The 14,283-nt window shown below is 38.1% G+C and overlaps 1 protein-coding gene across 1 annotated transcript in view; it reads left to right on the forward strand.

Annotated features, from left to right (window-relative positions):
* The window catches only part of si:dkey-220k22.1 (multiple epidermal growth factor-like domains protein 9), a 130,064-nt gene that overhangs the window by 19,928 nt on the left and 95,853 nt on the right, over positions 1 to 14,283 (forward strand). Inside the window, exon 2 of the mRNA XM_017701716.2 lies at positions 3,069 to 3,267. Coding sequence (XP_017557205.1) covers positions 3,069 to 3,267 — 199 coding nt within the window. The remainder of the gene's footprint in view (positions 1 to 3,068; positions 3,268 to 14,283) is intronic.

The following is a 14,283-nucleotide window of genomic DNA, read 5'->3' on the forward strand; positions in this document are numbered from 1 at the left end:
TCCCAGAAGAGGGGAGGGTGTTATAGCCTTATGGCATGGCAACCACATATTAATGCCTGTGGTTATGAACTGGGATTTCCTACAAGCTCAAATAAATGTTATGGTGAGCTGTCCAAAAACTTTTGGCCATGTAGTGTATCCGTTGGGCTGTACTGATAAGGGCACCATGTTCCTTGTTCCTTTTGTAACAACACTTCATATGGGTGTTGGACATGCTGAAGAGACTGTAGAACAAGCTGTTCCTTATCATGCGTTGCACTGTGTGCTGAGTGCGATTTTATTTTCCGCTCTGCTATGCACCGTAGGAGGCACAGACCCCCTGTCGGCTACAAAATATCCCACTCCATGAGGGAGCGTTCATTAGCAGTTGATGCCATTTGTGTTTTTTATTTGTTTATTTTATTTATATAGCTATATATTTATTTATTTTTGCTTTTTCCCTTCACTTTATGAAGAATAAAGGCATGCATTTCTCACATCAGTACTTTTTAATTTATTTTTTATTTTTTTGCTTTTAATAGATGTCGTGCTGCTTGACAGAAAGCAGTTTCCATCTAACCTCTGTGCACCATTCGGATGAGGCAGTTAGGCTTTCTGCAGGGAGTCAAATGAGTTTGTGCTGTGCCTGTGCTATCTCTGAGTAAAAGGAGTAGACCCTTTCCTCCAAGGTCACTTCTGTTTTAGTAAAGTTTTGCCTGCATACTCCCGGCCTGCTCCTCAACTGAGAATGCACCAATTTGTGATGGTCTTGAAGGTTTTTTTTTTTTTTTGTCTGAAAAAGAAAGGTGCTTTGTATTTTTAGGTGACCTTGTGCAGTTTTATCCTCAAAAGTACTCAGACTTGGCACAGTGGTCTGAGATTTGCCTAAGGCTTTTACAGTAGGTCCCCCTCTGATTAGGCCTTCACTTTTTCTGTTTTAAGGATGGGCATGTGTAGACTATTTGATTATTGGAAAAATACACTATATTAAATACAAATACACTATATCTAATTCATCCCAAAGGTGTTCTGTTGGGTTAAGGTTAGGACTCGGTGCAGGCCAGTCAAGTTCTTCCACACCAAACTCTCGCATCCGTGTGTTACGAACCTTGCTTTGTGCGCTGGTGCGAAGTCATGTTGGAACAGGAACCGTCCAGGCTGTCCCCAAACTGTTCCCACAAAGTTGGGAGCCTGAAATTGTCCAAAATCTCTTGGTGCTTAAGATTAAGAGTTCCTTTCACTGGAACTAAGGCCAAGCCCAACTTCTGAAAAACAACCCTACACCATAATCCCCCCTCCACCAAACTTTACACTTGGCAAACTCATTCCATGAAGCTCTCTGCACACTTTTTGAGCTAATCTGAAGGCCACATGAAGTTTGGAGGTCTGTAGCGATTGACTCTGCAGAAAGTTGGCGACCTCTGTGCACTACGTGCCTCAGCATCCGCTGACCCCGCTCTGCCATTTTACACGGCCGACCACGTTGTGGCCGAGTTGCTGTCGTTCCCAATCACTTCCATAACATTTGTTATAATACCTCTGACAGTTGACTGAGGAATATTTAGAAGTCAAGAAATTTCACAACTGGACTTGTTGCACAAGTGGCATCCTATCACGGTACCACGCTGGAATTCATTGAGCTTTGAGAACGACCCATTCTTTCACTAATGTTTGTGGAAGCAGTCTGCAGCCATAGGTGCTTGGTTTTATACACTTGTGGCCATGGAAGTGATTTGGATGGGGGAGTGAACACTCATAGAACTACGACTTTGATTTATGCCATAGGAAAAAAACAAATTATACTATTATGCCATTTTTTTTCTTTTCATTTGTAGCTTCAAATGTGTAATAATAATAATAATAATAATAATAATAATAATAATAATAATAATAATAATAATAATAAAAAAAGAAATCTTTCACAAGTAGCATCTAATTATTGTGACAGCCTGAAATGATTGTCACACATTTTTATGGTCATTTCAGGCGCTTGGTAGCCTTTCTTGGACTTACTGAATTTATGTTAGACTATTTGAATGCAATACAATTACCAACAACACCTTATTGTGACCTATAGAGATATCAGAAGTTTTACTTTATGTGTTACTGATGCACTAAAATGGAAAATCTTGGCTGAAGCTGAAATTCAGGACATGCTGGGCTAAAACCTAAACAAAAGAATTAAACAAAAATAAAAATAAAAAAACACCGTATACTTAAATATGCCTTGAAATCCTCAGATTAGACAACAGAGTGATTGGCCATCCAAGGAAATAAATTTCATGTGTGTGTGTGTGTGTGTGTGTGTGTGTGTGTGTGTGTGTGTGTGTTTATTTAAAGGTGTGGCTGTGAATGGTGTCTTTGTGTTAGCATGGACTTCTTTTGCTTGCCTTCCACTGCTTGGCTGTATTCTGCGTATATCAAGCCGTATTTGAGTGATCTCAAACCTGTAGTGAAAGTCATTAGGCTTTGTAGCGCCTCTTGATATTTGTCATGAACAGAGTTTACAACCCACTCATGTAAATGTCGCTTGGGGAAATTGTGAAATAATTCCGTGTGACTGACATTTTCACCGTTCATCTACTGCTGCTCATTCTGTTTGAATGGATGTGTGTCTGTACTGCCACCCAAGAGAGAAGGGAACAAACAGCATTTGCTGTTTTTCATTATTATTAACATTGTCACTTTTATGACTGTTTTTCTGCTGTTTTTGGCACCTGAGAAAGTTAGATTTTAAAAAAATTAAATATTTATGTGCTCAGAAAAAAACAACGCTAAGTTCCAGTAATATCATTCATATTTACTGTGGCAAGTAATTATCTTATGTATGTTAGTGTGTTCAACCATTTCTAAACCTCTCATTGTTACAAGCCTGTATTATTTGTAGTCATCATTAAATTCTTGTTTTGTCTTAGACATACAGATTTTTTGTTTTGGGGCTTCACAATGTTCACTGTACTGTTTCATTGTGGTAAATGGCTTCTTCTTCGAAATCAAAAAAAAAAAAAAAGATGAATGCTTGTATATTTGTTTGTTGTAGAAATCTGACAACTTCTGAAGAGCTCTGTCTGTCCATCTTTCTTTCTCAGGGCCTCAGTGTAACTGCAGTGCAGAGGGCACAGTGGACCCTCTCAGCTGTGACCCAGTGACCGGCCAGTGTGTGTGTGTGGCGGGATACTCCGGGCTCCAGTGCGACATATGTGAAGACCGATACTTTACTAATGGCACCAGCGGCTGCCAGCCATGTGGCTGTGACTCGTACGGAGCTGTCGGACCACTGTGTGATAAGTAAGTCTCTCCTGGAACTAGGGGTAAATTGAAATTGAATTTGCAGAACAGTTTTCCATGGCCTCGTTCTTTTTTCTTTTTTCATGCACTTCACTTCCCCCCCCCCCCCCCCCCCCCCCCCCCTTTTTAATGTTGTTGTGCATTTGTGTTGGCCATGTTTACTAAGATAGGAGACAACATGAGAAGGGTGGTACAAGTAATCACCATATATTCAGGGGTCAAATCCCTTATAATATATTATGAATTTTAGGTATTGTCCTATACAATTATTTATTTATTTTTCTCTGATTATGTGCTGCTTCATGTATAATATGTGCAGCTAAGGCAGCTATGAGTTTTTCATTAACAATTGCATTAGAAGAAAATAAAAGGAGGTTTTTAAAAGTTTGCTAGCATGAGTATCCCAAGGATTGATTAACAGCTTAGAGGTTGGTATTGCTTCAAAGTAAGATGTTGGTCAGTTACGGTTGCTATTTAGTGGGTGTGAATGGTAACCTCTGGTTCTCTTCCTCAGTTCCTCAGAAACTACTAAAATCTAATGTATAATCGCAATTGCATTTCCTACTTCTTATGCAGTCCTTGCAAAAGCCTTTGTAAAGTGCTAGATCACAGGAATGTAATAAGCTCAGGAGTGTTATATTATCTAATGTGTTTATATTTCTGTTTGTGTAAAGTACTTTGACTTGCCACTGAATGGAAGATGTTGTACAAATAAACTTGCCATGTCTTGCCGTGCCATACATTTGATCATGTAGATACAATTTGCATGTTCTTAGTAGACCTGTTGCAGCAATTAAAGTGGCAATAGAGCCATAGAAAAGACGGCTTAAACGGGAGAAATTCAACATAGTTGTGCTTGGAACTTGTTTTTGTGATAGTTTGGTAGCTTATTCTATGTTGTAGTAATTCTTTCTATAAGAGATAAGTCCTCACCAAACTTTAACAGGCTAAAATACAGTGTAAAGTTGGCAAACAGGTTATTGTTATTGTGCTTTTTATTATTATTATAGGCTTTTATGCTAAAAGGCTAATAATTATCTTGTCATTTGTTTCATATAACAATTTTAGTTTGAATCACTCATGGTCATGTTTTGTTTAGGAAGCTTTCTGTTTGTCAAAAGTTATATGGCTTTGTCTGTTTAGCAATTGGTGTAATCAAAAAGTCCGCTTAAATTCTTGAAACTGCAATTAAACACTGTTAGAAACATTAAATTAGGTACATTTTAAGCTCTCCTATAGTTTTGTTTTGAAAAGAATCAGATGTATAGATGTATCGATAAAATAATATTGCTAGAGAAAGATAAGCAGAAGCATGCTCAGCCAGATGCATCACATGTGGGCTCTTAAGATTGTTTCCAGTTTGGCCAAGGATAAAGTCTCTTAAAGGATTACATGTGCGTATCTGAAACCTTGTCTCTTTGTCTTGATCTGTTGTATGATCTGCGTTAAGCTCCTGTAACTCAGATGAGACTGTTGATAGTGGTCCTGATACAAAGCAGCAGCAGATTGTACTGATAATGGTCAGTTGTGTTGTGCTGTGCTGTGCTGTGCTGTGCTGGCTAGGCCTGATATTCTTCAGTAATGTGCTGTTTGGTGGTGGTGGTGTTTTTAAAGCAGCAGTGAGACACAGCTGTCTGAAGCTTATTTATTGCATTGTGGTCCATGTTGTTGTGTTGCTCTGTCGTTTCTGCTTGGCTGTTAGACTTCCCTGCGCTGCTTGTCGGTCTGGTTCCTCACCTGCTTATCTCAGCATTCATGTCACACTCGTGTCATTGCTGCAGTCACATGTCAGGACTGGTCCTGATTTGCCCCAAAAGCGCCAGAGCGTACCTGTTGTTGTCTTCCTGTGTCCTTGAGTTCTTCTGAGGTCATAGCATTGTTTGTTAGCAACTGTGTTCTTGTTTCATGACTGTGTTAATCCATTTATTCTCCTCAGGGTGGTATTTGTGTATGTGCTTGTGTTGCTACTGGTTACATAATCAGGGTGTAACTATAAATTCATTTAGTAAATGAGTATTCTAATGACTATTGCTAGAGTTTGAAAAACAAACAGTAAAAATGGATAAACTGAACAATAGCAAGCCATGCATATCCTTTCAAAGATTCCAAAACATTTTAATGAAAATTTAATGAAAAAAGACTCACTAGCTAATGGGATGGCTTTCTGTTTGCTGAGCTATTAGTTGTAGTAGTTGTATAGCAAATGGAGGATTACAACCTTGCATCAATTCTGCTGTTTTGTCTCATGTATTTAACCATATTGCTATATCACATATTCGGAATAAACCATAGATAATTTCAAGATCAGACAGAACAATCTGGCTGACCACTTCATTACTTTTTGTTGTGATGACACCTAACCAAAGTCTACCTGGCTATAATCAGCATTTTCTGCCAGAGAAATTACTTTCCAGTCACAGTGACTCACTAGCAAGTTTCTGAAATTGGTGGCATGTGCCTCATGCCATTCCGTAGAATGTTCCCTTCTACAAGTCACCTTTCTTCAAATGAGTATAGCCGGCTTCATTTTTAAAGCATATTTCCTAGATCAGTGGTTCCTAAAATTGGTCCTCAGGGTTCCCTCGATGGTCATCCCTATCTGTTGGAGCTTGGCCTGGCCAGTATGACAATAAATGTTAACATGATAAATTTTGTCACAATACAGTATGTTTTTCTGAATATAGCATGGATATATTCATCAGTACTTGTAGAAGACTGGCCAACAGCCTGTTTCATTATAAAGAGAAATAGGAAAAAAGGAGTTCTGTTTAACTTGATTTAATGCAACACAGTGTGTGAAATATTGAATAAAAATCATTGTATTCACAGTTTTTGATTTTTTTTTTAAATAAAGCACTACTGCTTCATTTTTCTCTGTTCCAAGTGATCAGATGTCTGAAAAAAATTGTGACGCATCATGTATCATGAAATTTTTTTTTTTGCAGTATCACAGTATTATATTTTTGCTGCCCCCACCTCTAGTTGAAGCAAAAGTGTGGATCGTCTGCGAGTGGGAACCTCCTGACCTAGATAATTGCACTGCTAGTCTGTAGGTCCAAACAATAAAATCCTCCCCAGGAATTGGTTCCAACTGCCTTGCATCTCTAGTTTGCTCAGATGTAAAGGTGTTCACAGTTGGACTGTTGGAACAAAATCCTGGGGATGGTTATTACTTTGACGTGAATTGAGATGTGAGAAAGCGCTTAAGCACTCAGTTAAACTGTTCCACACACTAACCGTACATATGCCACTCGACCTGGCCAGAGTCAGCAACATGTTAAACATAATTTCTTTATGTGCTGTGTTTTAAACATGATTTAAATATTTAATCATTACATTAATCACTTAAATGGCAGGGGAAAAATCAGCAGTGTCTCATTCACAATTGGCACTTTTCGTTATTGGCATGTTCCACTGAAGAACATAATTTCTTTCAGCCAGTAGCATAAAAAACAATTTACCAGTCTACAGGTTTCCCCTTCCTCCGGGAAACAACTAAAGTTTATTTTGTCAGTGTTGTGGATGTGGCTTTTCTTCTTCTTCCAAACTTGGGTAATGTTATTTATCTATATATATTCGTATACACTCACCGGCCACTTTATTAGGTGATTTAAGTGACTTTGAACATAGCATGGTTGATGGTGCCAGACGGGCTGGTCTGAGTATTTCAGAAACTGCTGATCTACTGGGATTTTCAAGCACAACCATCTCTAGGGTTTACAGAGAATGGTCAGAAAAAGAGAGAATATCCAGTGAGCGGCAGTTGTGTGGATGAAAATGCCTTGTTGATGTGAGAGGTCAGAGGAGAATGGGCAGACTGGTTCCAGATGATAGAAAGGCAACAGTAACTCAAATAACCAACCAAAATCTCTGAGGAATGTTTCCAACACCTTGTTGAAAGTATGCCATGAAAATGAAGGCAGTTCTGAAGGCAAAAGGGGGTCCAACCTTTTACTAGCAATGTGTTCCTTATAAATTAATAAAGTGGCTGGTGAGTGTATATGAAACCCTGTGACCATCGGGTGGTTAAATGGTCCATGAGTATTTTTTTTTCTTGCTGTAATGGACTCAAATGGAGAATCAAAAACATGTCATATGTTTTCACCTCATCATCGTTGATTCTATTAGAAGATGAACATTTAATCTTTTATTTATTTATACTTATATACCAAATTGACCAGTTGAGTTAATCAGTGGATCAGCCCTCTTTCATAACTTTGTCTATGTCCTCTTCTGTGCCTATTCTCTGTTGTATATCCTGTGCATGCTGCCAGATCGTGTGTACTGTGGGCAAGGCTGAGCAGGTGTATAGCCATGTCAGGTATTTGTCACTGTCAGACAACGGCTATATGTAGGGTTTAAATTTTTTTTTATAAATACTGCTTATCTTTTAGAATTCCTGTGATGTGACCCACTCACTGGGTAATTTGTGGCAAAGACACATACCTTAACTGATAAAGTGTGTTACCTTCAGTGGAAACCCAAAGTACTCCACCCCTCTTTATCTGTTGTGTGGGTGGTGTTTTTGTGGGGCTGCTTTTTAGAGCTTGGACTTTTAGAAAGTGTTTTTCTGCAGTTTAATGCATGGCAGAATCTACATTATAGCATTTAGATTGTTCAAATCATTAACAATCTTAGCAATCTCATTAAAAGTAGATCAGCTCGCCATTAATTAGTTTAGACAAAAAATGACCTTGATGGCTTTTTTATCCCTGACCTTAATTAAACAGGTGCAGTCAGATCATACCTGCATCACTGTCAACCTGCTGGACTGTGGCAGACAGGGCATGAGTCATTTGGGCGTTATGTCAGATATTTGTCATTTGTGAGTAATGTGTATTATTTTTGAGCTATAATTTAAAATAACACACCATTTTTTTCTGTTCTTTATTTAGTTGATAATGCTTTCATTTTTATTCATCTGTATACAGTGATGATATGACAATGTATTATGATATTGCATCACAATAAGCTATTCTGAGCCTATCATGGGTATCATCGGTATTTCCATAACACTGATCACTGATGTTTTATAAAAACAGGTTTAGGAGAGGTTCCTAAGTGGCTTAGCCCTGCATTGTTTTGTCCTGTTGTCCTGTTTGAATCCTGTTTAGCCAGGAGTTGAAGGGCCCTGCTTAAATAGGTGTAGTGATGCACTGCAGTGTTTCAACCAAAATTTTTGCCGACTTGGTAGGTGATAGACCTTTCAAACTTACCAGTGAAACTACTTTTTCTACCAAGGCACAGTATTATTTAAATAAAATATGCTAAATACGCTAAGAATACACAAAGTGTTATGATCTCTAGACAGTAGTTTTCAGGATATGCAATTGTAATTGGCTGTAGTCAGTTTATATCACTATTAGATGTAACTGAATGCTTTCCAGGTTATTCTGGGCCCAAGAATAGTTTGCATATGTTTCTGTAGAGATCTATCAGAATGGTTTAAGAAAATGTTAACACTAACACTAAATACTGTTGGGATTGTCAAGTCTATAAGAAAGCCCAAATAGGTATCTCTTTAATGATAAGAAATTTAGTGCATTTGAAAATGGATTAAAAGGTTAAAAAATCAGTGCATACCATAATAAGACCAAACACATGCACCAGCAAGGCATAAATATAATCAAGCTGTGCAGTTTAGATGAAAGCCAGCCTTTTTTTTTTTTTTTTTTAAGCCAAAGGTGTTTATTTTTGCTAAATTTAACTGGAGTTTGCTGAGAAGCAGACTAAATGCTGTTTTTAACTTTTGATTACAGTTTTAATTTTTGATTGCAGTTTACTCACCATGCTGAGCTCTCTAGAGTAAAGAACTTCATGGATGACATTAACACTGACGTCCAAGGTGAGCTCCGTTTTATACATCTTACCGGACATCATCTGTTTAGATCAGGGGTGTCAAACTCAACCAATGAAAGAGCCATATCAAAAAATCTCATCCAATCTGTGGGCCAGAAAAAAATAGGTAATGTTGTTCTACAACCCAAACTGGCCATTGTTTATTTAAAATATGCAAAAACTTCAACAGTAAAATACAGACACTAGTAGTAGACCTTGAAATATTACATTACTTTGGCTCAATTCCTGAGCTAATGTTAAGTCTTTATGTTGTTTAAAGTGCAGTGGAAATGCCTTTTGGTGATGTGACTGGTGTGGAATTGCATAGAATTGAGGTGCAACCACTGTCCCGTAGGCTTTTGTTAGGGTAGGAGAGTCTAAGCACATTACATTGCAGTGCACGCTGCGGACTGTAGTGCAGCACAATGTGAAACAAGCTAATATTAATAGAAAATACTTCTGCGGGCCAGATAGGATTGTGTGGCGGGCCTCCTCTGGCCCGCAGACCCTGTGTTTTCACATGTGGGGTTTAGATGATGTTGAACTAAAGTTTTCCTATGTTCCTTTTTTTTCATTTAGAAAAAATTAGAACCCTTTTTTGTTTAGAACCCTTTTCTGTAGTCTCTGCCATGTGTTTTTTTTTTTTTTTTTTTTTCATTCAATTAATGTAAATGGAGCGCAAATGTCTTCATGACACCTAATCAAGTTTTATTGTTATGATGTTGATTAGTTGTTGCAGCTCTAACTGAAATGTTCAAATCATCCTGCATACATTTCTACCTGTTGCACTACTCGTGCATTATGTCCGTTCCAACTTATCAAACAAAAAAAATGTTTTGTTTGTGAAAATGTCTTCTAAAATCATGATTTGTTTATTTATTTATTTTTTGCTCTATTGCCCACCCCACAGCTCTAACTCCAGTGGAGTATTCTAGTCTTTTTTTCTCCTCTCTGCCAGCGCGTGTGTTGCATGGAGTGTGAGGTTGAAGTGAGCGTTACTCTGTCTGAGTCGGGACAGCGTGAGTAATTATAGCCTCACCGCAGCAGACTGCCTGCAGTTGGAAACAGGATAGCCGCAGTCATGCAAGTCTCAGCCGCCTGCTTCTGTTTGACTTGGAGCAGCCACAAAGTGTACAGTCACCTCAGTTTCTCAATCCCGTTACAGACTGCGCATTTGGAGTAGCTCTCATTTTCACCCGCCGAGCATCAGAGAGAAGCATAGTCCAAAAGCATAGTCATATTTACTTGTCTGCCATTTAAGCTCCGGCTGCACAGGGTATCATTTGTAGGGCAGCATTTTACAGGCTTGGAATTCTCATTGGTATTTCTTGTTGGTGCTTCCCTTAAAGCAATAATATTTAGATTGAATTACAAAATGCATTCATCGTTCATTCATTTTATATAGTTCATAGTAACAAATAGCTTTTCTACAAAGCTTTACATCCCTTTTAAAGGTGGACCTCCCATTGATGTGATCTGTGCTATGACAATTTGTCAGATAAGATGTTTGCTAGGTAACACTGATTGTAAGTTTAAGAGGTAGATATGTTTACAATATTTGTTTAACGACATGTTTTTATGGTCAGGTTAACTGGTTTACTGAATGGATAGACAAGGAAGGCGAACATTTAGGAATTACGAGTTAGTTAATCTTTTTATAATAAATTTGTGAGGATTTATAGCTGTTTATAAACTGTTTAGCTAGCCTACCACCTCTGTCTCTGTATAGAATAAACACGTGATTGTGGATGCACTTGGCGAAAACTATAACCAAATATGTGTGTATTTGGCTGGTTCTCTTTTTGTTTAAACATGGTTTGCCTTTTAAATATATTTCATTAACTTATCTTGCTTCCGTTATTCAAAGAAAACAGAAGTGATTAACACAATCTTAGGGGGGATGTGGCTGTTTTGAGCATTTAGTTGATATTATTTAATTTTTTTTTTTATAGCCTATAACACTCATTGTTAAATAATTGGCATTTTCTCCTAGTTTTATGATTAAACACTAGTATATAAGCTACTGACAAAGATGTCCAGATTCCACAAGCTTTCAAATGCTAAATAAGGGTGTGAACATAAACAAATGGTATTTAGATGATTCTGGCCTGTCCTAATCCAATGTTAATCATTGATTCTGTATTTGCCTTTGCGGTATTCATGTCACAGAAGGTTGTGATATGCAAATTACTAGTCTAACAAATCACAAGTGATTTACTGTGCAGTGTGAGTATCCTGACCAATCACAGCACCAGATATATTTGTAAAGTTTTCATACAACTGTCTCTCAACTGTTTTGTCTTCAACCAATGAAACCCCCCATCCCTGCACTTAGAGCACAGATATTTGGCTTCGCCAAACTGCTATGAACAGAAATGTGTTTTTTGTTGTCATGTAAGAGAGCATCTCAGTGATTCCTCTGAACAGCTGCTACTGTTTGCTGACCTTACATGGTAACTGCAAGCCGTGAGCCTAGGCCCACAGACATATATGAACATTAAGAGCTTGTCAGCAGTGGCTGTCAATGTCCCACAGGTTCTGAGACGTGCAGAAATGTTGACCTCGTGTGCTTTTGCATGCATGTGTTAGAGCGAGAAGTTTACAGAGCGCTAGTGCGTGGATGTGTGTGGGTGATCTAGATTGTTACATAATAAAATGCTGGCAAGTGTATTTTCTTTTGCATCATTAGTCTTCCGGCTCAACCAACAGGAGAAGTCCATCAAACCTCCAGCGCAGTGCAGTAGAGCTGTCAGCTGGGTTCAGACATTACATTTGAATTTTCTCTTAGGTTGTTTGTCTTTTTTTTTTTTTTTTTTTAATAGATAACTTCAACTGCAGTAATGCCTGTGCCAGTAACTGGGTAGATCTTTGGGTAGAAGTGATAAACAGTCAAACTCTTTTAATCATGAATCACAATATCACTGTGTTTGCTCCCATGTTTGCTTCAGAGTTAGAAACAGTCTCAAACTTACTAGATGAAAGTGGTACTATTATTATCTCTGTAAGTACATCTGCTTAGGCATCCAGGAACATCATTTGGGCTGCATGATTAGTCATATTTTCTCATATTGTTTTTTACTGTGGTATGAGGTTGCATTTTAAAGGCTGCAGTGGCTGAATGGCTCAACACACAGTGCCAGACTCATATAATTAGATCAGTGAGAACCGAGCATTAGATGCCCAGCATCTTTCTCTGCACTGGGCTTGAACCCTGCTCTCTGTGTGGAGAGTGAGTTACTTAGCGATTCAGTGAACAGACATTTGCTAAACACACATGTACAGTTCAAAAATTGTAAAAATATTTCAGATGTGATGACTATTCACACTCCCAGTGTTGTGTGTAAAATGCGCAGGTTTTATGGTAAACTATGTAAAGCAGTAATGGCTGTTGTCACAACAAACCTGCATCATCACAAGGAGCTTTTTAAGGAATTAAATATTAGTTGTAGACTTATACTAAAAATAACATACAATAATTTACAGTATATCCTGCTATATAATGTACAAATGCTTCAAAGTCAGTTAGGCTACAAATATAAATAGAAAAAAACTGTTCAGAGAATTCTGACTCATGGAATCCTGGCACCTCGTGGAACTCACGTTTGGCAAGCTGCAAATTCTCCATAAGGGGGTGTCATTAACAGTCAAACAGCTTATGATGTTTCATAAGAGCAGTGCTTCACATTAATGACACTGTGTGTCTTTGTTTAGCTGTACCCTGCTCAAAACTGTGCTTGTTGTAAGTAGCTAATAGTATTTTATTATTATTATTATTTTATTTATTAGTACTTTTTGTCCAATGGTGAAAGGGTTTTTTTTTTTTGATTAAAGGAAAGGTTAATTAAATTTCTGTTTACATTACAAAGTCTGTACTTGCAGCACATCCACTCACTATTTTAATAATAATGAATTGCTTCTCAGATCTTTATAATGATAACCAACAGCTTTTTTGGCGTACAGCTTTATCAGCTTTAATATGGCCTTTTTCTGTCCAAGTGTCCAGAAGCATGAGAAGATGTACTTACTGTGACTTATTGCTACTGCTACTACTCATAATAATGCTGACGACGATGAAATGAGATGATTCATAATTGAGAAGCAGATGCAGGAGCAATGTGAAAACATGCATCAGAAAACAATTTTTCTGAAGCAAAGTCTTAAATCATGAGTGAGCACTCAAATATCAAGCATCCTCAAATAGTTCCTGGTGTTATAAAACAATGGTTTTCAGCCTGCTTGCCTAAAAAAGATCATATGCCTAACACATTTTGAGAATAACTTTTATATAAATACTAAAGTAAGCTGTGCTACAATTCAGATACTACTTGGCATTCTGTCAGTTCAAGTCAGTTGTTTTGTGCCAGCCTCAATACAGACCTTTTGTCTACATGAAGAGTTTCAACATCTACGTCTGGCCTCTATGGATCCGTTGAAGAGCAAATCTGATCTAACATCCGTGCTCTGATTTTCCTTATTAGGCGGAACTGGATGCTGTGGGCAATCCATAATCCTGACTGATGGCCCCTTTGCTCTGTAACCTCTGTGCAACCTTCCTCCATGGTCAAATCCACATACTGGAACTTGGTGAAAGGCCATGATCATTCATACCTCGTCTTTCTGTCAGAGTATAATGTTTATGAAAGTACTTTTAGTGTATTTTAGTGTTTCTTATTTGTCCATCCTTCACAGCAAGGTGTTCCACACCTGTTATAATTAGTTCTTTGTCTTTAATTCTTATTTTCAATGAATGCCATTATTTCCCTTTTATGTGTTGTCCTATGGCTCAGTGTCATTCATGCAGTTATGCTTGGACAGAGAAAAAAGGACAGACAGAAACATGATGCTGAACAGTTGAAAATGCAGACTCCCCATCCTTCTCACATTTAAAAACAGCAGCAGAAAAAACTCCTCACGTCCTGTGTCAGCGAATTGGCACTGCTGGGAGATGGGTGCTGAAGAAAGGTCATATCGCAGTGGAGAGCTCTCCTGTGGTCGTGATCTGAACTCCTGAGTCATTATCCAAGCTGTGTGACTGAGACTGCTTATGCTGGCTTCATTTCTGTCTGTTCAGTTGGAGAAAAAGAAGTGAAACACTGAGGCTAATTTGCTTGTAGAAGCCACCGGGGCTGGATCCTGTGGAAATTGGTAGTCTCACATTCCTGTCTGACCTACAGCATT

This window comes from Pygocentrus nattereri, chromosome 23 (assembly GCF_015220715.1).
Source record: "Pygocentrus nattereri isolate fPygNat1 chromosome 23, fPygNat1.pri, whole genome shotgun sequence".
Lineage (NCBI taxonomy): Eukaryota > Metazoa > Chordata > Actinopteri > Characiformes > Serrasalmidae > Pygocentrus > Pygocentrus nattereri.